General features: G+C 34.0%; 1 protein-coding gene across 1 annotated transcript in view; it reads left to right on the plus strand.

Moving 5' to 3' along the window:
* Window positions 1–27,725, plus strand: part of LOC118184450 (uncharacterized) — a 384,362-nt gene that overhangs the window by 320,996 nt on the left and 35,641 nt on the right. The window contains exons 4-6 of the mRNA XM_085825143.1: window positions 9,154–9,363; window positions 19,202–19,318; window positions 22,951–23,200. Coding sequence (XP_085681269.1) covers window positions 9,154–9,363; window positions 19,202–19,318; window positions 22,951–23,200 — 577 coding nt within the window. The remainder of the gene's footprint in view (window positions 1–9,153; window positions 9,364–19,201; window positions 19,319–22,950; window positions 23,201–27,725) is intronic.

A 27,725-nucleotide genomic window follows, 5' to 3' on the forward strand; every position in this document is an offset into this window, starting at 1 on the left:
ACGACTGTAGAGCAAGGGTTCCAAACGTTTTGTCCCTAAGAGCACATTCTGGAATATATTGTTACGTTCGTACGGGGTTTGTAGATTTGGAGTGAATAACGACGGCAGCACTCAGCTACAAAATCACGTTTTACAGTCGTCGAAGATCTACAATAGACTCGCTGAAACAATCAGCGACACAGCCTTCAGGTTATCAGGCTATAACGGTGAAGACAGCTTCACTGCAAAGCACCAGAGTACAGCTCATGACTCTGCTCGGTCGTTTTCGGAACTCCACGTACTCTCGAGACTCTTTACGCTACAACTCGCGATTCACTCGACGACACACAGAGCACAGCTCCCGACTCTTCGGTTCAGTCGTTCCCAGAGCTCAACACACTCTCTCGACGATGCACTAACTCGCGATACACTAAGAGACTCTTTCGATGCACTCGACGACCCACTCAGGACTCGCTTCCCGGCTATCAACTCGATCGATTACGCACGAACTAACTCGAGACTAACTCTCTCGCACTCACTCTCCACGTACCAGCAGGGTTTATATAGCTTTTGGCTTGTGTTCGACAGCATTCTGGGCTAAACTGGTAAGAATTCGTTCCAGAAGGTTCTCCATCCGTCCATGGCATATCGTCAATTTTGTTGCCAAATGTCGCAAAAATGGGCGATTTCTCGCTAAATCTGGAAACCCTGTCTTCCTTTGCCATTCTCTGGCAATCCTCAACCTGCTTTGCGGGCAAGCTCTCTCACCGTCCCTGTACATTTCGGAACAATATATTGCACGGCGGGTACCATTTACAATCAAGGTGAATTTTTAGTTGGATAGAGTTAATAATACATTCACATAAAAAAATAAAGAAATAAAAAAAAAGAGATCGGATGCATTTCGCTTTGTGCTGGTATCTGTGTTGGAGAAATTTCTATTTCATTAAAATTAGAAAACTTTCACATAGAATTTAATTGAAATCTAAAAATTTTTATTGTGATTGCGCAGTGGTGGGCGCACGTTAAATGACCGTCGGGAGCCATGGTGCCCGCGTGCATAGGATTGGTAACCCCTGCTGTAGAGGAATTATTCTCGGGATTTGACAGCATACAAACAAAGTCAGACTCTTTATTCAAACACAAAGAGTTTCAAAGACAACCGACCCCGCTTGGGTTTGCATAAGCCAACACTTCTGGCGTAACTTAAACAAGTAATGATGAAGTTATTATAATTAAGGGGGCTCATACACCTTAAACCCCTTATGACCTTCGAATATGTGACTTTTGTGCAAGAATTGGGATAATTTATTTATTTTAAAAGCAAACTTTTTACATCTGACTACATAATATAGCTGCTCTAGAAACTAGTAACCAGAAAGTTTGTGTTGCCACAAATATTTTTGTAATTTAATCCGCTTTGTGACAAACGTTTACGTCATGTTTCCACCTTGCGCGCATGATATTTTAAAAATGGCTAATGGTACATAGTTGAAATTTGATGGAATTCTTTATATGGGCACTATTTTTTACCTGAACCAAAAATCTGATGAACACTTTAATATTAAAAAATTTTATGCACGAAAACATTACAGATTTTTTTAATAAAATAAATTTTTTAAACTCAACTCCAAATAAAATAAAAAATTAACATGAAATTCTTAGAATTTTAGGTTCACAGTAGTTTCCAAATGTTATAAAAGCTATATATTTAATATGAAATTAAATTATGCAACAGAATGTTTTAAACTGTGCGCGCAATGTGGAAACTTGACGAAACATTTTGTCACAAAGCGGATTTAATTATAAAAATATTTGTGGCAACACAAACATTCGGATTACTATTTCAGAAAGCAGCTATATTATGCAGTCAGCTGTAAAAATTTGGAAGTAATTGCTTTTAAAATAAATAAGTTATCCCAATTCTTGCAACAGTCACATATTCGAAGATCTTATGGGTTTTAAGGTGTATGAGTCTTAAAGTAACAACGTGGTCTTCAAGCAGGCATAACACGCTCTAAAAGCACCTTCCGAAACCTTCGCTTAAACAACACTTCTTTCTCCTTTAATTTGAATAAAAGCGCGCTAACCGAATAAAATTCCAGCAGGAAAGCGTGGGTGAAAAAGGAATGTTGCTTTATCTAAAAATTACTGTTAGTCAAAATAAATGAATCTCCACTAAGCACAATATTCGGTTTCCGGGATGCAAATTATCAAACGGTTTCATGCATGGGATAAATATGCATATCATCAATGCTAAAGTGAAGTCAAGGCTATCATGAATAAGTTTAGATGAAACAAAAGCTTTAAAAACTAAGCCATGTAATATTATCAAAAGCAAAATAAAACTTCACTTTTAACATCTTAAACAATGGAAAATATTTAAAATATCAACTAAACATTCGTCAGTCATGATTCTCGTATTTTATCATTGAACTAGTGTTCTGATGATATGCAAAATAGTAGTTTATATGATTTTATTTTATAATTATTTTATTTTCGTAAATAACTTACTTCAAACTGACTTATTAGTTTTCAGACAAAACGCATGTAATGTGAATATGTTCTCTTCTGTTTGCAATGAGATTCTATTCTGAAAAGTACTTCCTAACTTTTGAAATCGGTTTCTGTACACTGAATGAAGCCTAGTCTACTTTAAGCATACTTGAAAAAATTCAGCTCACGATGTACACAATCATTTAACGCGTGCCTGTTCCACACAATCAAACATTGAATGTATAGTTAATTGAATATTCTGCTGAATAATGAAGACACGATTGCCCATCAGCGACCGAAGACACGATTGCCCATCAGCGACCGAGCGGTAAAATAGCTGAATACTGATAGTTTCTACCTGGTTTCGATTCCAAGCGGACGGCTGAATGCATGGGTTTTTCGCAGTTTTCCTCATGTGCAACGTGTATACGTGCCAGTTTTCCTTAGAGAGTTTTACACGAAAACATTCCTTCCCTTAGGCAGATACCCTAGTGTGCTTAGCCATAATAAACTGAGCCAATGAACCAAAAATAACAGCAGTCATCTTTTAAAGTAGACAAAACACAATATCCTAGTGAATGACTGAAGTATGCATCATTAGTATTTCCTCTCGAAGTACGCACAAAAATTATGCAGAAACACTAAATAATGTTATTCACAGAGGCTTTTCAGACACAATTTTTTTCAGCATAAAATAACAGCCTTTGAATGTTTAGTTTGCAAGTACAATGTCTGAATTTTTAGATTGCATGTTGCCGTTCACACGGGAAAGTGATTTAGTCAATCTGACTGCCGTACCGAAAGTCCCGGGTTTGAATCCCGGAGAAGGCATGGATGTAAATTGTCTTTTACTTCATAGAAGGCAACAGTGGCCCACCAATTGGATGTCACCATAATACAAAGACCACCGCTTCTGGCCTTAGTAGTGGCCAACACTTAGAGTGGCTAATGTTTGCCACTATTTAAAAAAACGTTTGCAAGTAAACTAAAACTCCGTACGTCTGATCCATAACATATTTGCTTGCAAAACTGCCATGTGTCGAATCGCGTTTTTTTGACCTTATAAATGTTCAAAATTTGCAGTTCCTATTGATTATGTACTTTTACACCAAAAATCGAAAAGACATTAACTGTCTATTTTATAGAAATAACAACACAAAACTCAATGAAAATGAAACTCTAAAATGAGCAGGCTCCTGCCTGTTATCCTTAGCAAACAAGAAAACTGTTATTGAACTAATTGAATCGAAAATAATCTAATGTCTGAAGTAATGTCTCCTTTTTTTTAAGTTTCAGGCTTTCCAATAAATAATTTTAAAAAAAAGCGATTTTATAATCTAGAAACTGAAACACATGTTGAATTTAGCAGCCCACGCCTTTCCTTCGTGGAAATTCTACCACTGCATTTTGTTAAAACAAAGAATATATTCAGAATTAGAAAAGAACTCGTCACGTGATTTCATCTCCTGGGGGCAATTAAAAGTATTAGCTTTCTAATGTCGGAGCCCACAATCTTGCATGCAAACATATGCTATGACCTAAAACGATGTAGTTGTCTGATTTTAAAGAAAAAGCACAATTCTTTTCCTACTCTAAATTGCATACTCTAGATTTCTAATGATGTGTTTGGGGATCATTTTACTGGACAACAAGGGAGTTAACTACTCTTACTAATAGCTGTAATTAACGTTGCATCGCAATAAATCTTAAGTTCTACGTAAATACACGATTTTATCTGTACTGTGGTCTCATCTGGACCATTACCTTTCCAGAAAGAACTTTAGATGTAATCATTCTGAGCCTCTGAGACTAGTTTGTATTGTAAGGCAGTAGCTACCAGATTTTTTAATGAGTAATTTTCTGAATTCATTTCTTTCACTAATGAATGAGAATTGCATTAAGTTTTATACTTTTATTGCGAATTTTAGGATAATTCTATAAATAAAGTTCAGTATTGTATGCAGGTGCAGTAAATTGTATACATACACCTGTATGAAGAATAGTAGCCGGATATGATAATAGTCTTCTGTATAAACTTCATTTAGTGTACTCTTGAGGCATTTTTATCTCAATAGCTAACACAAGTTCTGACTCCTAAAACATCCAATATTTATACTATGTTAAGTAATGCTGGTTGCACACCAATGCTAAATATTTCGTACGGAAATTATTCAGTATTGATTGCTTAATCTGTTCAGTCTAACTGGTATTTTATGGTATGAGATACATTACGCATGGGAAGAAAAGAAAGAATGACCTTCTTTGTTTACATTAGTTATACGTAATTCACGTGATCTCCGTAGTCATCTACACAGTTTTTTAACATTAGCAATACATTCGTCACGTGATCTCTGTGGTCAACTGCACTCTTTGTTTACTTTAGCTATACATAAGTCACGTGAGCTCTGAGGCCATCTGCATTGTTTGTTTATATTAACTGTACGTAAGTCACGGGGTGTCTAAGGCATTAGAAATGTATCTCATTATCCTTAAGCGTTTTAATTTCTTTCGATGTCCTTTGAGAAAGATTTTCCAGGTTTCGCTGCGTAGGCGGAGAGGAAATAATACATATATAAGGGTCCCTACAGCAATCCCTAGCACAAAACTGTACACAAATATGTTTGATAATTTTAAAGTACGATTAAAATTAGGCACATAGGCTTAAGTTACTTGATTAATGATATTTTCAGCAAACCCGTTGCACAACTCGGTTACCATTTCTCTGATTCATTTCCAGTTAATCATTTACCACCGTCTGTTAGAATATTTTATTATCTATTGCATTTTAACAAAATGCTCCATACACCTAAAAATACATATAAGTTAAGAGAAATTTTCTTTCAATGTTACAAAAAATTTTTGTTGTAAATCAATGGTCAGTTGGTTAAAGTTATGAAATGAATATGGTTTGTGACAATATCGACACTCGAAGGTTATCTAGAGGTTAATTTGCGTCCCCTTTCTGTGAAATTTGAGCCAGTGTACATTCGGAAGGGCTACGCTAGTGACAGAATAGTTCACTCCCGGCGAAAGGGCTCAATATACAAGTGTTTTTATAGCTTTTCCTAACATAAACACGAGCCGGCTTTCCTTAGAAGGTCCTTCGCAAAGGCATCTCTCCCTTAGGATTTAACTCTTGTGTGCATTGTCGTATCCAAACAAAATTGTCTTAACAAGTCTTCCATTAAAGCCCTCGGACAGACAGCCCTCGCATATCTTTCCATAACTGAGTAATTGATCATTACGGATAATAATTGATCATTATGGATCGAAATTAATCATTTACAAGTTTTGTGAATACTGTTAAGTGGTAGGTAATAACCAAATAATTGTGATGACAGATTTTGTTTTAAAATATTTTATTTATTTTTCATTTGAGATTATAGAAGCTCTAATTTTTATTTATTTTTGATTTCATCATGTTTAACTCTAAATCAGTATTTTCCTTTATTTATTTCCTTTATTATTAAATAGTATTTTCCTTTATTATTAAATCAGTATTTTCCTTTATTTATCGATATTTTCCTTAATTTATTTCCTTGTGAAAAATAACAATGTATTCTTTAATTATTTCTATTTCTTTTTTTATTACAATATTTGGAGATATCAAAAATACATTTTTAATTCGTTAGATTGTAATGCACTGGATGAAGAAAGAGTAAATTCGATTAACCATCCTATTATATTCCATGATTAAGAAACCGGAACGAAGTCCAACGATCAGATTGGCTGCAAGTAGGTTTCTGTAATTATCTCATTGTATGACGTTAATACGTCCCAGGTTTCCTTAAAAAGTCCTCCATATCGCTTACCATAGTCATATAGACCTTTTTTTCTATGCTTTATCTTATGAAGTTAAGAAAAAAAAATCTAAATGAAAGGCGTCAACTTTGCAATATTTTGAAGCCATTAAGCTCTAGTTATTTGTCACAGATTATTAAATGGATACATATTAACTGAACCTTAATACAGTGCCTAATGTTCAGTTAGTTATTTTCGTCTACATTAATGTTTAAAATTAAGAGAAATTTCATGTATTTGAGATTTTTGTTTGAAAAATACGAACGGAAAATGCAAGTTATGTTTCCAAAAAAATGTGAATATTTAAAGTCGAGTACGCAAGCGTACACATACAGAGTATAGCAGAGTATTTGCAAAAAGTACCATTCATCCGCTCTTCTTCTTAAGCCTCTTTCGTCGTGTTATTTTACAATTTTGCGTGAAATTCAATTCAAACAGTTAAAATGAGTAACTAGCGACATGTCTAGGATAAGAATAAGAGGGCGAATTCCTCAGGAGATTGGAAGCAGGCAGTTGCAAGTTCAGATCCTAGAGGCTACAAATGTAGCCCCCAAAGTCATGTTCAACTCAGGGATCAGTTTAAGGATACCAGATCCGTAGCAAGAAAGCCTGACCATGGTCTTTCATTCCAGTCAGATCGTTATGGTCCACTTCAGTGAGGCGTAACAGGAGGGCATAGGCTTCTCAGCTTTCTCCATGTGGCCACAGAAAGCCGAGTTCTAAAGCATGTTGTTTTTAAAAGGCTGCGTAAGAGAGATATGTTTACCAGAAGACCTACTGTTAACATCCCGCTAATGAGCAGAAAAGCGTCATCTAGTATCGTGCATAGAATATCGATTTTGGAACAAGCATCAGTGGTAATTATTCCCTTCACAGATGAGTGCTGATTCACACTTTCACAGCTTAGCCACTGATTCTCGAAGTACTTTCATCATCATCATCTGAAGAATACCAGATACGCGTAACATGCTATCTAGTATCCAAGAAAGGTGGTAAGATCCATCCAACAATCATATATTCTTATATGTGATTTCATATTTGAAAAAAGTAGTTTGAGTCTCTGTGGCAGTTGTTCCACTTCAACAGCAACTGACCATGGTCAGGCAGATTTTAGGTAGAGTGAGGAAAGCGAGCTCCATTGCATCGCGGTTTGATGGTCTGGTTAGGCATGAAGTTCGAGATACGCACAGACCTTCACATATTTGACAGACTTTGTGACTGCTGCGAGATACAGGTAGAGTTCATAGAGCACGACATTCGCCTTTACATAGTTGGAGTTTATGTTTAATTCATTTTTATTGATGGCAATCCTCGTCCACCAGTCAGAATGGCCAACTGTTTCTTCAAACATGAATCCTGCACGCCTGGACGCTCTTGAAAATGCAAATGGAGCTTGCCTTCCTCGCTCATCCTGAAACATGCAGGGTCTAAAAATAGTGTAACAGCTTTAATATCGTTATTAATCTCTCGTGCATTTGAAATAGATGAATAATAAATAATGTACAGATTACTGCCAATATTGAAATGCAGGCTCGAGAGCTGCATTCATTTTCTCACACGAAGCATGTAATTATTTTTTTTAATAAGTTTATAGAATATGTTTTCTCTTCTTGTTTGTATGTCGCCATTTTTTTTAGTGTTAAATAAAAGTTATTGCTGTGTTCCATCATTGGAGTTGCTTCATTTCGCCAAAGAAGTATCACGGTCATAATTATTTTGGAGGCACCGGCGAGATACGAACTCGCGATCTCCTGTTTGTGATAATTTTGGCGAAATGAAGCAACTCCAATGATGGAACACAGCAATAACTTTTATTTAACACTCAAAAAAATGGCGACATACAAGCAAGAAGAGAAAACATATTCTATAAACTTATTTTAAAAAAAAATAATTACATGCTTCGTGCGAGAAAAAGAATGCAGCTCTCGAGCCTGCATTTCAATATTGCCAGTAATCTGTACATTATTTATTATTCATCTATTTCAAATGCACGAAAGATTAATAACGATATTAAAGCTGTTACAATAGCATTGATGCTGAAGTGGAAGAACAACTGCCACAAGGACTTATAAACTACTTTTTTCCCAAATATCAAGTTGCATATAAGAATATATGACTATTAGAATTATACCCCTTTTACTCCTTTTCTTTATTCGTTTTTCTATTCTCTCTCTAAAAGCTTTGAGAAATCGAGCATCTGTACCATGACTTCTGTAAGGTATATATGTTTTTATTATGTCAACCTTTATCCGTACTGAATTTTATTAGAATTTATTCAATATTTCTGTACATAATCAACGAAACATGAACATTCTCTTAATTTTCAACATTGGTGCAGATGAATTGCATATGATGTTCGCATCAGTCACAAAAATTAAAAATTAAATTTTACAAACTTTTAAATTTCGATTTTTAAGCGTTTTAAAAATGAGGTACGTAATGCAAAACGAATAATAAAACATTGCAGTAACAGTAATAATATTGAAATAGAATTCGAGGACAAAGCACAGATATCTAATTTAATAATTTATAATGAACGTACAACTAATTATCATTATTTCCTATCAAATACATTAACCGAAGAAGCGATTTCGTTTTTTCTTTGGTTTTTCTTCTTGAGTTTCATATAAATCTTCCCTATTTAATATTTTCAATAGTTATACATTGTATGTATTAATTTATTGAATTTTGTTATTTTAATTGAACGATGCATACATTATATTTGAAATGACCCCTCTTTTAACTACAAACTTAAATTTGAAATCAATACATTAAAATTCTTAATCCTAAATAAATATAAAAACATGTTTCAGATGTTACAATATCGTTAAAGTCCGTAAAATGTCATATAATTTAATTATGCACTTTCTTTTTCAGAACAACAGTTTCTAGTGCAGATAGCTCATGTTCCAGCAAAAAGTAAACTGCCTTGCGGGCCAGCTCGTTTGCATCTGCAAGATCACACCTTCTGTCTAGTTTCTGGTGTTCCTCCGCGATTACTGGGTACGTGGCCAATAAAGGAACTTAGACGGTTTGGAGTCATAGAGGGAAAATTTTGTTTCGAAGGAGGTTCATTGTGTGGAAGAGGTATATTCCTTTTGTTTATTTCAATAAATAATGCACCATGGCCATTTATTGTTATAAGTAAAATAACACTAATCTACTGTCGTAGGAATATTTTATGCATTACATTATGTACACTTAGCAAGCGAACTATATTGTAAAGGTTTTACGCATGACTTAATTTTCATAAATGTGTAGTTATTTTGTAATATGAATGTCATGAAAATTAGAGATAAGCAGATGAACCCATCGTTGAGGTATATGTATAACAAAACGTAATTGGTCCGATTTAAGTTAACTGCCTGTTTGTTTTTACGGTGAAATGAAATATCAAGACCTGAGAAAAATTTCTAATCAAATGATAGCCGATATATGCAAACAGACTGCAGAAGAGTCCTGGACTGGAAAGATGAGCTGTTGGACAAAATAGAATAACAGTTTAACAAGTGTTTTTTTTTTTTTTTTTTGTAGTTTAAATTTTTACTTCCTTGTACGAAGTAAAGGAAGTTTTTTAATCGCGAAAAACTTCGGGAATCGGATTTCAACGAAAATAAGCACTTTGACCGTTCTCGAATCCATTTGTACGAATGTTTTGCAAGACATTTGGATTTATGGACAGAATAAAGGACTCTTCTTTCCCAAAGGGTTTGCAAAATGCATTCAAAAGGACCGGATTAGGTTTGACTCCAAACTAACGGTTACAATTTCTTTCCAGCATTTCGAGCAAGCTTTCGTACAAACTTCTAATTAATTTAAATCTAGACATCTGAAAACAAATAAATATTTCATAAACTGAGGAGTTTAATAATTACTCTAAACAAACACAACTTTGATCCATAGGCATCTAAGTGTCCTAGAGTCAACAGTCAAACTCATAAATTATTTCTTAAACTGAAATTTGTTTTGCTAATTGTAAGAATAAAGTGTGTGATGGGTGGCGTGAATCAAAGATTAATAAATGTAAAATCTATGGTAGATCGCGTTGTGGCACAATAACCCATAAATACTTACAAACGTGCAGATCGAAATGTATGATCTAAAAGAGAATATGAAATTAAAATAACTTACCCCCAAAGATGACAATTCAAATAATACAAATCAAGTAATATTTATTATATCTTGACATCATTAAATTTTGAATGAGTACTAGCGTAAAGTAAGCAATTATCCGCCAGACAGAAGAATATCAGTCCTACAATTTAAATCCGAACCTCTCGTACGAGTTGTGCGTTGTATTCCAATCAAAGTAGATCTCATTCCATCAACGTAAAGCAAAGTCTCGGTGAGAAAAAACAAAATTTAACGGCAGAAGTTGAGTTAGCTTGCTATACTAATATATTTTTGAAGAAGGCGAATTGTTAAATCATCCGGAAAGATCAAGCATGTGCACAAGAAAACTTCTCGAAGTCTTTAAATTGTAGAACATTATTAATTTTCGGAAGTTGCTATGTATATGGATCTATTTAGTTGAATTTTATATTCCAGTCTTTTTCACTAGAATACCATGGCTGTACATCCAGCAACGGAGATGGCAGTCAAAAACCGAGAAGAAAGAAGAAAAAAATGGCACACGCATCAGCCGTGGTCAGGACAGCCAGAGAGCCGTATTACACCTTCGGACCCCAGCAGCAGAAGAAAGAGAAACCGCTTGTAGCCGTCAATTTCGTTTAGTCATTCGGCGGTTGAAGTTAACACACTTGACGCTGAATAAATGTGGAGTCTTGCCTGCACACTAATTAATTTTAATATTCACATTTATTATAAAGAAACTGAAGAAGCCTTAAATTACTGATTGGCCGCATGATATAAACCGCATATTTTGTCCTTAATTGTGAAAAATAAAGACGCCTCTTATATTTGCGACTTTACAAAAATAATTATTATTACGAATTTTGTACGTAGGTAAATAATTTTAGTGAAATTATATGAGAAATTGTAACATTTTTTGTATAATGTGGCATGAAGTAACGAAGGCTATCTCTGTAGACTTGCGGGACATCGTCAACCTTTTGATGGCTTTGGCGATTAATTTTTGTCGCAAAATTTAGGGAGAACTCGACAAACGTCGCCAAAATCACTTTGCGACCTTTTGGCGACATTTTTTTGTAGTCCTGTGTAACTAACTGGTATTGGAATTCGATAATCGTAATTTATCCCCTAAGTGTAACTGTAACAATATCTAATCCTCATATGCCTTCCAGCAATTTTGAGAAGTAGAAGGTACTAGAGATTTTTCAGCGCCCGGGGGGGGACTGTATAAATCAGTTTCTCACTTTTTCACTACAGAGTCGACTTCGAGGATATTGAGATATTTCGGTGTGAGCTTCGCTCTTTAGATGTATTTTTGATTATGTTTAAAATTCTTGGCAGTTTGAGCTGTAACTACTGATTGGTCTGTATGATGGTGAGAAGAGTTGTAAGAGTGTTTTTGTGGGAAGTTCCAGAACTGTGAAGTGTTTCTTTTAGTGAAATAATTTTATGAAGCTATCATCGGTTCTTTGCGTTCAGTCAATTAATGGACGCGTACGCAAGTAATCACATTCAGATGCCGATTTCTCATTCTGAGATAATGACATTGCAACAACATTGTCGAAACGTATTGTCAACGCATTTAATTTGATTTTATTTCTTAGATTTGAGCTATTCACTTCTACGGATTTACTGGTTTGTTGCCAATATAAAACATCGTGCAGAGAAAAAAAGCATCATCAAACCTAAGAATAAGGTGTAGTTATGATTCAAGTTTCAGACTTGTAGTTTGTTCGGTCGCTAATGTCACAAGCAAAAAGAGACGCCGGAAGGAAATATGAACTTGACCAATCTAATGGAATGAGTGCCGACAGTTAACAGAAAGTTACCAAAGCACCTAATTGTAACCTAGACTCTTCGATTATAATACTATCGTTGCGTGAGTACGATTCATAATAGCTTGAATGCTCAAGTAATTGATGATAGCTTACTAAAATTTATTTTCCAGGAGAAATAAAGGACACACCAGCGGCCGAACGGTGAAGCGGCTGAACACTGGTATTTCGGTCGGAGGTTCGAATCCCGCGAACGGGCTGGCTGCATGGGCGTTTTCGTGGTTTTCTCCATGTGTGACGTGTATACGAGGCAGTTCCCTTAGAAAGCCCACCACGAAGGCATCCGTTCCTTTAGGCAGATAGCCCTCGTGTACTTTACCGTAATTGAATAATCCTAATCCCAGAAGAAATAAATACTTCACCAGTTCTGAAACTTTCCGCAAAAGTACTCATACAGTTCCTCTCAGTATCACAGAGTACAATCAGTAGTTACACTTCAAATTGCTAAGAGCGTTAAACCCAATGCAAAGCAGAGCGCGTCTAAAAAGCGAAGCTTATATGGAGATATCTCAATGCTCCGAACTCACGCTGAAGTAAATAATCTTTCTACTTATAAACTGATGCTGTCCCCGGTCTTATATAGTTTCCTCCCGACCACCGAGAGATTTCTAGTAGCCTCCACTTGTCAAAATTATCGGACGGCCGGATACGGTTGCAGCTACATATCTAGATTAATTACATGTATTCAATATAAATGCCAATTACAGTTATACATGAACCGGATAAAAATGTCGCCAAGTTTGGCAACTTTTGGCCGCCAAATTTGATGACTGAAATTAGTCGCCAAAATCGTCGCCAGCTTGGCGATATCTTCCCAATTTAACGAGACAGCCATTTGCTCAATGTTAAATAGACGTGCGCCTGTAGTCTTAATATTCCGACAAAGATTCTCTTGTTTAGATTTTTCATGTTACATTGTACCCACAAAATACTACTATTTCACATATAATTTCAGTTAAATTATTACGTATGTTTAAAATTAGTAACACTATTATGTATTTTCAGTGTTTTGATAAAATAAAATACTAATATCTACCTCTTTATCTACCGGTAATTATATTTCCTTAAATCTGCCAGTAAATGATTACGATATTTTCTTTTTTAGGGTGCAACTTATATGCGTGCAATATAGTATTTAGAGTATGATTAGCTAGCTAATATATTACGTGATACTTCCATATGACTGGCTTTCAAACAGAATAATCTTCTGTTGTCGTTTTTGCAGAACTAGCCAAAAATATCATCAAGCAATCACTTCTCATTTGCAGAATATATTTGTGTACAATGACTTCTTCTAGCCTCGAGTACATTTAAAAAAATTAGTATCTGTTTAGACAATGAACTCGATTCCAGTATGCAAGCTCTAGTGGTTGAGTCAATTAATCCAAATAATGAGGGAGAAGCAGTATACTTCCTATAGAAATCAAAAGTGAATATATTTTACTTTTTATTTAAAAAACATGTTGCAATTGCAGCTTATTTTATTTTGAACAAATTTGTCTACTTACGGTTTATACAAATTTTTATGAAGTTTATAAGCAAAACGTAAAATTCGGATAATAAGTGGTGTGAAATACAAAAATTGACCTGTCGCTAAGCGGATAAAACTCATAAATATTAGTTCAAAGCGTGTTCACATCCCTACGAACGGGAATTATAAACAGAACATAAAATTCTAATAATATGTGGTGTGAAATATAAAGTTTTAATTGTCGCCAAGCGGATAAGATTTCTGAATATATATAGTTCGACACTGACAAAATGGCTGTTGTTTAGGAATTTTCACTTTTTTTTTTTTTTTTTTTTTTTTTTTTTTTTTCTATGTGTAACTGGAATACCAATCACTTTCTTCTAGAAAGCCCTACACTAAGGCAAATATTCCTCATGTGCTTTGCCATAATCAGTTATCCTAACATAAAATATAAAGAGCTTGCATACATAAATATCTTCTTAATTTTAATAAGTCTCAAATTACTTGCTAAGTATCTGATAAAATGCCTTTCATTGGAAAAGATGTCTTCAAATAAGTATCGATCCTTAAAATTTATAAACATTTTTAAGAAGCGCTACTTAAACTCTTATGACTTAAAACAATTTTAAAAATTTATTCCTGTAACGTAACCATTGAAAAAGATGAAGGTGTTTTAAACGCATCTAGTTCTGCTTTTACGTGGTATTTAGTTTCTCGAGAAATGCCTGTAAAAATTTACAATACATATGCAGATTTTTTAGAAAATTTACCTCTAAATTAGTAAATCAAGGAAAAGAGTAAGTTGCTTTTAAACACATTTTATTAAATTATTAATTAAATATTACTTCTTATCATTTGAATATCATTTTAAATTTATAAATTTACCACACAGTGTTAACATCAAAGAAATTATACTTCATCAAGAAAGTAATTTTTTCGTGGAATTATACCAAAACAGAACGTTCAGATTTTACTCATTCCCAGCTCCTGTTGTGTGCCGAATGAAGTGGATTTTATAATTTTTATCTATTAAATGCATTATCGCATTAATTAGTTTTATCATATTTGTGTTAACCTGGAACCTGAAATTGGTATTTCGGAATTTGCTTAACATGAACTAAGGTTTTGATAACTGAAAGAGGAATTTCTGGTAACTTTCTGGAACAAAGCCAAACAATCTTTTTTATCTTAGATATGTTAATCTAGTATACTTATCTCGTTATGTATGATCTCCAAAATTTTAATATTCAAAAATGTATTTTTACAAACCCAAAACTACTCCAAAAATTTTGACTTCGAAAGACACCCTTCTGTTTAATAAAAATACATAAATTTTCACTGGAGAAAAATATTTTTAGTCCAAAGAAGGCTTTATCCCTTAGGAACTATTGTTTTCGCTTTGGCATTTTGCGTTGAAAACTTTAAGTCTGTATCACTTTTCGAATTGGGGCCCACCAGCGGCCGAGCGGTAAAGTCGCTGAACACTGGTAGTTCGGTCCGAGGCTCGAATCCCGCGAACGGGCTGGCTGCATGGGTGTTTTCGTGGTTTTCCCCATGTGTAACGTGTATACAAGCCAGTTTCCCTTAGAAAGTCCTCCACGAAAGGCATCCCTCCTCTTAGGCAGGTAGCCCTAGTGTGCTTTGCCATAATTAAATACACCGACACCGACACACACCGACACTTTTCGAATTGTTGCCACTAAATGTTATCGCCCTGTATTATATTTAAAGAAATGAAATAATGAAGAATCTGCATAAATGTATCTATGTTTCTTGCATTGCGATAAAACAACGGTACCTAGAGCCATCAAAATTTGAATGAAGGATTTCAAAGCGAGCAATGGCAACATTGCACAGATAAAACATTTTTATCTCCAGTGCGTGAGACTGTGTATCGGAGATTCTAAAGATATGCTCAAATTAAAATTATTTTGTGATATTGCTCCTGAATTTTATGGTTTAAGTGCGAAGAACATGATATTTAATAAATAAAGGTAACACACAAAATGTTAAAAAAAGTTCCTTTGGACGTAATTTAAAATCTGAAACCTTTCAGATTTTTTTACAGTTTAAATTTAGATGGATATTTTTCTAAAGGTGCTATTTCTGCTACATTGAGCAGAAACGAAGCATATGGAAAAAGAACTGGACTTTTTTTCCAAATTTATTAAATTTAAAATGGCCCATCTAATTTTTTAAATGTTATAAATTCTTTTATGTAACTTAAATTAATATAGACATTAATGAAAACTACTTAAACCTCGAAAACAACTATTCAGCATGGGTTGGTAGATTGATTTTATGCCTTACTAAATAAAGTAAAATGTTATACTGACGTTTAATTGAACTTAGATCAACACATTGGCTACCACATTACCATTACTATGGCACTTAGTAAGTGATAATGCTTTATAAATATGCAGTGTCTATAGAGAAACATTTATACACGCATTAAACTCCAGTTCATTTACTGGGCTTAATGAATGGTTATTTCCTTAAGCGGTGTCTATTTGCTCACTAAGCACTTAAACGTCGATAGGAATGTGGATCTAATTTTGTTTAGAAGGTTAATTCTAATTACCCTAATAAAAAATACATTTCAGATAACTCCAAGCATGTTATTCCCAAACTATGAATCATTGCCATTTCCTGTAAACTAATTTATTTACTTGCCGCAATATAAGTTACAAGTGCCCTTCGCTGTTGTAAACAAGGTCTATGACGTCATTTCTCTTCAGTCTAAAATTTAAAACCTGCTTACCAGCACGCCGAAAACTCCAACATTACACAAGAGGACCCTCAATTATGGTATCAGTATTTCTGTAAAAGATAGTCAAAAGCAAGCCCTGCTTAATAATATAATGAATGCTGTCTAAGCTTGCAAATAAATTCTTGTGATGTAGCATTTCTTGCTACGCTCCGCAAATCCTTCGACGTTAACAATTTTAAGACAATATTTAACAAAATTTTACTATGCGTATCTTTAGGGAAAACTGTTTGCTTGGAGAAATTATTTTAAGGATTTCGCATATGGAATTTCTTAAGAAATATGCATGCGAATTTCGTCTTATGTTTAAACATTTTTTTAAGTTGCTGGAGTATGTTTTGTTACGAATAGCGTAATTGCATTCTGAAGTGAATTATTTTATTTCCGAAAATATATTTTATGTTATTTATTTTTATACGATTATAAAAATTTGTATTCCTTTAAAACTCTTATATATTTGGAATTGAATTGTTTAAATTAAATTACTATATAAATTTTAATTATTTTACAGAAGAACTGTATTTTGTGAATAAATATCATGTAATTCCAAGTATTCGATTTCGAACTTAGCGAGCTAGCTGTGTAATTTTTGTTTCCTTTCATGTGTGCTATTAAAAAGTAAATTTTCCTTTTAATATATTCCACTAAATCATCCCTTATCGCTTGTAATATGTAATATTACACGAGATAGGTATTTTAATGCTAGCTGAAACTGTGTCGGTATTTTTAGGTTCTTTTCAGTATTTTCAGTCTTCTGCGTATTAGGAAAATTGGATTCCGTTTTAATAAATAAATTGTATTCCATTATAATATATAAAAAGCGTTTTTTGTATTTGCTCCCAAATGTTATAAAGTGGATAAAAACCTCTAAACATAGAAACTTTCACACTCTTTTAAACCCCATGAAAGAATCAAACTAGTTTTAACTCTGTGAGCAACACAAAAGGTATTTTTAATAGAACTAATGCGTTGTAAGTTCTATATGCTATGAATATATATGCTATGGCGAAAGATATGAAATGGTGCAGTGGCGTCATCTGTATTCGGTTGTTGGGAACAACAGCTGCTGGGGAAAGTTGTTTCGACTTATGTGTTGGTAGATGGCACCAGCAAAGATCGATGCTTATTAAAACGTTCCACTAATGTTAAGGCCAGATCCTCTGTGACCTCGAATCGAGCAATTAACCCCCCCCCAAAAAAATGCACTTTTAATTCCAACACCGAGGAAACTACTTCTTTTGTGGAGAGTGAGGTCTCTACAAAGCCCTTCCCGAAGTTCTTTTCTTTGATGAGTATGATATTTTTGCTAGACAAGGTATTGTAGCGCAAACTACCCTGTTGAGCTAATGGTCGCAGTTTGAACCCCAGGTCTGTTTGTGCGCGTATGTTTGTTTGGCCATTAAGTTGCAGTGCGAAACGAGATCCTCTAGTCGAAGTTTCTGTGACACAATTGTTTGCCTGTCTTTACTAGTAGCAGTACTGCCATTCACGTCCGTGTCATCATTTTGGTGAAGAAGTGAATTCTATGACGGCGGACTTTGTTCGGTGTATTATGCTGATGTGAACAACTGTTAGATGGGAACGCTGTTTGGTTCTGTTAATGAAAATGTCTGTCCATAAATGGTACCATGATGGTCGATATCTATTCCTGCTTTGCAAATGTCAAGGCTTGAGCTGTATTCAGAAAAGTAATCTTGCAGTGACGACTCAAATGATTAAGCCGAGAGTGTGCTCCCAACTGAAAGCGCTAAAAAACAATATTTTAGCGGTTAGTGAAGTCGTTTCAATACCATTAAAACAGTTATCTGGCCTAATGTGTATCTAAGAATGCGTAATTTAGGTGGTTACCACCAGCAAATAGCATTATTTTGAGTTTCCGGAGAGAGCTTTTAATTTTTGCAGATACTATTCTGTACAATACTAACAGGTATGTGCTGCTAATTTAAAAACAAAAAATTGTGAGAACTGTATTATGCAAAGTGGTTATCATCTCGGCTGTGTTTTCATGAACTGATGCTTATTTCCTGCAGAACGAATTTCAGTTTCTACTGAAATATTTCCCTGTCTTATGCCCTGTGAAGTCACATATGATATCGGTTAGTCTAAATCATCCAAAAGAATTCATTGACGAGAGACGGGGGGAGGAATCTTTCTGTAGAAACAGTGATTTTTCGTAATTTTCGGTACGTGGTAATGTATTATCATCCACTTTTTAGAGCAATATATAAGAAAGATACTTCTCTTCACTAAGGTAGATAGATCATACATAGCTGTAATTAATTTTATAGTACATTTTTGTATTTTTTAAGCTAGGAGATTTCATCTTCGTATTGAATGGATTAATTCATCTTCTTATCGAATGGATTTCTCAAACTCTCGAAACTTAAATAAATAAAGTATATGAAGGTGGAGAACATTTTCCCGTTTTCCCTCATTAAATATCTTTTTTCTGATGTAGGTTCAGTGTAATGAAAGACCTTCATATCTTCTCATTAAAAGAATTCATTTATTATTTTCTTCAAAAATTATTATATTCAAAATTCCAAAGCTGAAATTTTAAACTATTCGATGTTCATTATCATTCTTGAAGTAAAGGATACATTTTCCTAAGCAACTGAACATAAAAATACTACACTTTAATAAAATATGCAGAGAAATATGAGGCAATGGACATATGACATTGTACATGAAATGTTTAAAATTTCCATTAAATGATTTTTTTTCTGTGAAAATAATTCATTTCTTCTTGTTTCCTTTCAGGTGAAGGTCTGCACGTGCTACTTACCAATCAATCCGAAGAACTATCCCAAGCCATGGACCTGGCGTCCAAAGGCAAACTCCTCGGGAAAAGAAAAACGCTATCTAGGAAAAACTCTGGTAATTGAATATACGTTCCCTATAACGCACTGGCTCCTCTGCGAGTTCAAATTGAATTGTTCTCTGCGGCAGTAGATTTTGAAACCGAATTTGATAACCCGGCCTATGAAATTCAACTTCCACGAAGTCCCATGAGCGATATCGCCTTTTGTGTTCCTGTATATTATTGTTTTTTACATCATTTGAAACGTAATATCTTCTGTGGACTAAGAACTTATAAAAGCCTTTGTAATTTCCCCAGCGTGTTTTTTCGTGGCTGGAAATTTTTCATTTGGGCTCGTTATAGTTGGAAAATAAATGGCGGGAAAGAAATCAGTTGTTTTCCTGTTTTAAATGTATTACGTGTTCTTTTTTATAATTGTTAAAAGTCATTTACTTTCATGATGAATTCCTATCTCTAATGTTAGTTATATAAAAGCACAATCTACTTTTGCTTTATTTGTAGTTTTATTGTTAGAAAGATATTTAAAATGTGCATTTTTATCTGCGGAAGAATATTTAGAAAAGTATGTAATGGATTTAAACTACTTATAAATTTTGATTCAATAACTTTGATGATAAATTGTTACTAGAGACTATGAAATGTTTAAAGTTAATAAAATATATACATATATATAACTTAGAAAGTAATGAAATAAAATCTTTATTATTGTGTAAATATATTCAACTAATCTATATAAAATAGTAAGGCCTTGGTATAAATTGTTTTTGTAATAATCACCATAGGTGTCTAAACATGATAGCCAATGATATACCTAAGCAACTCTGTTTAAGTAAAAGAGATTAGAAGCAAATGCATGAAGGCACACCATGAGGTTTGCTGAGTTTTCTTGTTGGCTATGTTTTACCTGGAATCTCTTTAATAATCCGAGGAAACGAGATAAGGTGCTAGATCATGTCTTTAGGGAGGTTGGTTCACTAGTTCTTATTCTAAGCGTCGTAAACGTTCAACAAGCAGATAACCAAGTATAGTCTGGCATTATTTCTCTTGTATGTGCCTATTCATAGTAAAACGCTAATTTGTAGTATTAGTAGTTAATAGGAATTGTTGCACAATAGATGGCAGAATCTGTCATTTCTTCATTGGTGAAGTAACCGATAAAATGTGCGTCCATATAGTCTAAATGAATTTTTTAAAGGTGTAAATAAATTGCAGTTGCATATCATGAATGTTTGCTTCGTCTTCCGTATCATGTAATGCGTTCATGTTTCAGTATTTATAAAAGTAGTAAAAGTACTGTCTAAACGTACTATGCAGAAAGTGCATTTTTAGCTTCTACTTCACGGAATTCATGAAAGGCAATCCAGTTTTAAAGACTTTCCAATCTTGCAGGAATCTCCTCAGTATCCGACGTGAACATGTTTTACTGGACTGTGTACATTATGTATGATATCGTGCACAATTCCCATTAAGATTGTCCTATTCAATAGCAGTATCAACCAGCTCGAATACGCCGATCTTCCTGAAGTGCATCAGTGGCAAGACTAGATACGTTGTTCTAACCTGAATTCGAGCTCGAGAAATCCTTTCCGTGTGAAAGATAATCCTCGATAGTCGTTTTATTCTTGAGATAAACAATAAACAAAAAAAATCATTTTGAATCATTAAACGATAAACAAAATGGACATTTTGACTACGGAGGTTGCTACTTATCTTGAAGGTCTGTATCTACGTATCTTGAAGGTTGCTACTTATCTTGAAGGTATCGTTATCAAACCCAGCGTACAAAACTATGCTTGTTTTTGTGACATAATACCCTATAAGTCTGAAAGCTGGCGATTAATGCCTTTTAGACACAGAAATCTCATCACTCTCCGCGATGAAATGTTGAAGCATGATTTTTTATGTGCAGTCAATTCCTGACTGTACGTATTGGATTTTGAAGCGCACTCCTGATTCAAAGTATATGTTTTTGAAGCTTCTAAAAAACTTGGTCCAATCGGTACAGTAAAGAGGGGGTCACATTATCTGATAAAAATATCTGATAAAATATATATTATCTGATAAAAATATGCATATCCTCATGCACAAAATTTATTATTTATTAACAACCAAGTATTTATCAACGAATTTCTTAATATGTATTACTTTATATATTAATACGTATTATATATGTGAAAAAAATTCATTTGCCTTTTAATACAAAAGATATAATTGCAAAATTTTAATAAAGTGCTTTGTAAATGTATTTAAAAATATTTATATCAAACTAGATACAAATGTGCCGTTTTCTGAATGGTTAGAACTTTTATGTAGCTTGATAAATGGGATAGCAACTGCAAAGAGTATATACAAGATGCTCGTCTTAAATTTTTGTTCTTATATTACTTTTCTATGTCTCATGCGGGAAAATAATAGCTTAAAAAGATGCTTACTTTCAAAAGGAGATGTCTTAACTGGTTTCTGGTGGTGTAATTTTTATTTTTGGTAGGTGTATAATTCACAAAATTCCCATTAACCCTTTGGCCTATAACCACGAGTCTGACTCGTGGTAAAGAATTTGTGTCATAAACAAAAGCCACGAGTCTGACTCGTGGTAAGGAATTTGTGCATAAAATTCCGCTTGTTATTATTAGAACAAGCGTTTGGAGTTATTCTACATCGAATATTTTTCCTTTGATTGTAACGTCAGTATTTCGTTTTTTTCAGTTGTTTCTGACGAAACTGGATGATCTGTTATTTTAGTTCCCCCGTAAAGCTCGTTACGGTCACACGTTTCAATTATAATTTAGTATAAAGAATTAAAAAAACTCTTATACCCATCATGCAATTATTTCTGTCAACTGATCAATTGATTATGATTACACCCTAAACGTCTTAAAATTGCTATTTGTACCAAAACATTGTTTATTATTTCACAGTTCCTTTCGTTACACTCAAATATATATATCATGAAAAATATACATTTTGCGCCAGTTCGGGTACAAGGCTGGACAGTTGAATGGCACGGCGCGCGACCGACTTTCTTGTTTCCTATAGCTCGCGCAATTGGCATATATCGTGTAGGCTAAGTGGTTAAGTTGATTTTAGTTACGTTGCTTGTATTTCTACAACTATGCACATTGTAGCTACTTTGGCAAGAGCATAGATTACTTTTATGTTAACTAAGAATAGAGTATAATTATATATTCAATATTTTTTGATAAAATGGCAGTAAATGCCGCTTTATGTTTGCTGTTTATATGAGTTATGCCGACAGAATTCAAAAGTGAATTAAGTTGTTGATCTTAATGAGATAATGGTATAATTTCAGTTTAATTTTGAATTCTGTTATGCTTTGAAATATCATTTAAAAATTATTTACGTCTTAAAGAATCATGCTGAGGTCAATTTTATCAACTATAATATCCATTAAAATCAGTCAACAAGTTCTTATTTACAAACTCAACTTCTTATGCGCGTACCGTTGCCTTAGTTTTTCAATTGCTAACGCAATTATACGAAAGTATTTTGTGGGACGTTTGAGGCATTCAGAGATTATACAGCCTGTTTAAAAGAAATGCTTTGTTCACCGAAATATGCTAACAATTTACCTGTAATCTGCTCATTGAGTGTGGTGATTATTAATGTTTTAAACGTTTGGTATTTTATTTTTAAACTGCTAAATATCATATCTCTTCGGTCATTACAGTTCTTGAATCGTCAACACGATATCCTCTTCACAAAAGAACCCACCACGATGCTAGCAAGAGTACAGGAGGAGATTCGAGTCGTCAGCTCCTGAGTTCAGGGTCTGAGGGCAGTACCTGTGACGCCTGTTCAGAAATTCTTAGATCAGCGGACTCATGCGGTGATGATATGCTGGTGTATAATTCTAGTAGTGCTTCCATGAAAGCTTCATCATGTAGGATTCATTATAGGTGGCCCTCATGTCTGTCAAGGTAAGTAAGAAAATCTGTAAGAATAACGTATTAAAGAACACGTATATAATCTGAAAACCGTGTATCTCTCAATATGAAATGCAGAATGTCCTAAATATTCTAAAAATTTTTACCTGTCTTGCTTTGTTTCCGTTCAGACAGAGGCTTCTTGCATTCGCTGCCAGAACTACTGTAAATTTTTTATTCAACTGGGCATAGTCAAGAATATACCAATAGAGCTGCTTCTGCAGTTGTAGAAACCAAAACGTTTGTATAATTTATTGCAATTTATCTTGCATTTTCCAAAGGATCCATCCATCTGTGTTTCTTCGTGTTGGACAAACACTTTTATACTTCAAGTCATTTGTGGCATTCATTCGAGCATTTCAGGGGAAGTCTGCCGTGTTGTGTGCTCCATTTGTTCGGTGGTTGCATGACGCAAGTCAGCAGTTTGCCTTTGGATATCACCCTTTTAAGGCGTTATTTAGTTTAGTGGCCCAGTGTACGAAGAGGCAGTGAAATTGTATTGAAGATGTTGCCCAGCCGTATATCCATTCAGCGTATAAGAAATTTTTCATGTAACAAGTCATATATGTGAAAGGAAAAGGGCGCTAAAATTTTTCTGCATCGCACCTGTACACTCATTGCCCTCTTTTTCAATTCATCCAGTATTTCGCTTTTGTAAATTTAATACAGCATTTCAAGTTGTATCAAAAGCATAAAGTTCGAATATATAGTATGTCTTCATGCCTAACAAGTCATCATATATGAGGGAATGTGTAGTGCTCGCATAATTACAGTTCCATATAATTACTTCAAAACAGTTTGTTGATATAATATAAACGTGTTAAGACTTCGGAGAAGAAGTGTACAAAGTTGTTGTTCCCTTAAATTTGGTTTTGGGTTTCGTAATTTGTAATTAAATGCCGTGCCATACATGAAAGTTTCATTGAAGTAATGTGTTTTTCCAGTGTGTTTTACTTGAAAAAAGGTGCTTCTAGAAAAAGAGATGAACTTACATGATGCCCATATAAAATCGGTCTAATTTTCTTAGTTAACGAGTTTGTGTTTTCTTATTGCAACATCTACCCCTAAATTTTAGTTTTAATTTCCGTTTTCAAAACGCGTGGATCACAGTATCACTTTCTCTTTTAACCTTACTCTATATAATGTTTCTTTATCTACATAGATTACTTTTACAAACTACCTTGTGTCTATTATTAAAAAAAATTATGCAATAGACGATTAAGAAATGGAATCAAACTCCCTGCTTATTTTATAAGAGTTAATATATTTATATTTTTGTAGCCTTGTTTAAAGCTTAATGTTTTATGAATTATTTGTAATTGTATTCATCGTATATTGCTTGAAAGAAAATACATCGATATTTAAAATTAATTTAGGGGATAATCGTTTTTAAAAACGAAGATTTTTCATTAAAATTCATTTCCTATTAAGAAATTATCCAGATATTTTAACTTGTTTAAGATAAAAAATGATTACTTTATATAAAAAGACGAACTTTAAAATTAAAACCTACCCACTAATAAATCGTTGTGCATTTATCTTTAAAATCTGAACATTAATTATTTCAAGGAAAATTAAGTATTCTTTTAATTCATAACGAAACCTGAGTACCCTCCGTAATATATCTAACGTGCCTGTATAATATATGCGTGAAATTTAATTCAATATATATTATAAAATATTATTTTTACAATTTTTATTTTTATAAGTTTTGATAGTTTTTCTCTCAAAGATGAATGAAAAATTAGCTGAGCCCTCTTAAATTTTAGGTTCTGCAAAGCCTTTTGTGATAATAATTGATGATAAAGTATAATAAATGCATGATGTGGTGCAAATAACATGTATGCATAAACCATGGTAATGTAAATGTTACTAAAATAACTGTAAATTGATATCTAGAAACTGCTTTTGAGGGAAGAATTTAAAACTTGTTCTGCTACCTAAATAGTAGAACTTTATAACGTGATAAGTAAAACATTTCATAGCTGTTACAGAAGCAGCTCTGAAACTGGCCTATATATTTGAGAGCTGAATTAAATAATAAATCTCGGAAAACATCACCACTGGTGATGTTTTTCGAGATCACAAGTGTCCAAAAATGCTAAACTAGCTGCAGCCGTCAATGTTTATCTTGGTCATGTTTTCACTGTATTTACATGCACACTGGTCAGCTATTGTAATCCTATTAATACCTTGTTGCTCCAACTATGGTATGCAAACCAGCTGCGACTAGCTTGTCAAGGCATGAATTCCAAAAGTCTTTGATAAATGTCAAGAGAAAGATTGAATCAGGTTTGCAAGCAGAGGTCACGTAATTCTCGTAGATGATGAAGTGGCTGGTGAGCTCTGAGCTAGTGCTGTAGGTCAAGACATCAAGTGGAATTCATCAGCATATACCTCAAACCACTGTCGCACAATTTCATTCTTGTGACAAGAAGCGTTGTCTTGTTAGAAGAATCCATTTTCTGTGAGGTAGACAGAAACCATGGAAGAACAGTGAAAACAGATGTATACGTGTCTGTCAAATGTTCGCCTTACGTACAACACCGAAATAACACCTCTGTTAGACCACAAGTGCTTGAGGTATTGCTAGTTCAGCTTCTATCCCAGTTTTCAAAGAGAACAACCCTTTGGGAATCCTGAGGATCTCCCACTTCCTCTTCCCCTAGCATCAACTTCTCTTTAGGACTTTCGTCTGGCCTTTTACTGAATATCTACTAGCCTCTCAGACACTATACTCTTAAAAGTATCTCTGACTTCTCAGAGATTCGAACCCTAGCCCATCGTTACGGCAGTCAGCGTCGCTAACCATTACACCAGCTAGGCGCCCGTACCCTGATACATACATTGGCATGATATAAAACAAAATCTTGGTTTATCCGATCAGGAAATTCTTCTCGATTATTGCATGGACGAATCGTGATAGTGGCAGTTTAGTGTAGACATAAACATTAATGATGATAGGTTGACAGAAACCTGTGGGAAGAGCATCTGCTGCAGAATACCTTCAGCAAAGTCTGATGAACTGCATTCTCCAATGCACTAGTTTGTATAAATATTACTTAATTATGATTACAAAGGAAAACATTTAATGTAAAACTTTAATTAACTTTCTGGGTTTATATATCTGGAAAATTTTTCTAAAGAACTTCGAAAACTCTTACATGGAAACTTGAAATACAACGACTGCCAAATTTGTTGTACAGGGGATGTTGTAGATTCTATCGTTATTATATTAGATAAGCGAACCCGCTCTTTTATGGGATCAGATCAGATCAGAGCTGTTTGCTCACTGAAATGAATCTGTTAATTTCATGACTCACGGCTTACTAACAATAACCTCGATGAAAATACTCGATCTGAAACGATGAGTGAATCAAGAACAGTTAGCGAAGATGGAGCTAAAGGTGGGAAAAATCGAACGAGTAGCAAGATCGGAATCGGTTTGTGAGACTGGAACGAAGAGCCAAAGGAATCGAGGTAGCCGTGGGATCATAAAATTCGGTTCAATCAAATGCTGACTCCATTTGTATCATTTTTACCACGGAGATGGTTGTTATACATTTAGTCCTTTCATACATAGGTAAACAATACAGGAAAAATTTATTGTTTTATGCAGACTCACTGAGCGTGGTAAAAGCACTAGAATCGCATTTAGATAATAGAGATTCGTGAACCGTAGAAGTGTTAAAATATATTGTCAGTTTTAGAGTCAAAATGTCATCAGATGCTTTATTGCTGTATATTAAATTATGCTTAGATAAAAGAGGTGGAATTGGGGAGAATTGAGAGCGAATTGGTGGGGTTCGCTGCAAAATATGCCTGTGAAACATCCATCTGATCGGCCCACTATTCAGATATCAATAGAATGATGGGAGTGAAAAATCTAATGAAATGGCACAGGCACTGTGATGTACAAATGAGCAATAAAATTAAGAACTAAATAAAACGAAAAGTGGAATATTGCAAGTGTGCCTTAAATCATAAGGAGTAAGTTCTTGGGACACGGATAAAAGTAGGTCACTCATAACTGGTTAAATGAGACTTGCTCAGCGCAATACTATTCTAAATATTAAACATATTTTAATTTATTGTCCTGTTTTTGGCTTTCGAGATTTATATTTTTATAACTGCGAGATTTTTATTTGGAGGAAAGTCCCATGGTAACATTTTGAACTTTTTAAAAGCTATAAAACTTTGTCAATTTCTCTGAACGCATTTAACTTTATTTGTGCGCGTTTGGGAAGTGTAACCAGATACTAATTATATAGATATTTTCAAAATGCATTACAACATAGTTTGAAGATGAATCTTTGGAAATCTTATTCCTACACTATACAGGTTTCATCTGTATTTAATAGTTTTTTGTGACCTCGATGTTGTTTGATTTTACTGTAATTTTCGATAATTTTATACTTATATGTAAATTTATGTTTAATATGTACTTGCGAGTGTATACTAACTTGGAAAGCGTGTCTTTGTCTTTTATCATCTTAACCTTTGAAAATACACAACATGT

Source organism: Stegodyphus dumicola, chromosome 1 (genome assembly GCF_044657685.1).
Source record: "Stegodyphus dumicola isolate Sdum_Otavi_A_Nest chromosome 1, ASM4465768v1".
In the NCBI taxonomy this organism is placed as follows: Eukaryota; Metazoa; Arthropoda; class Arachnida; order Araneae; family Eresidae; genus Stegodyphus; species Stegodyphus dumicola.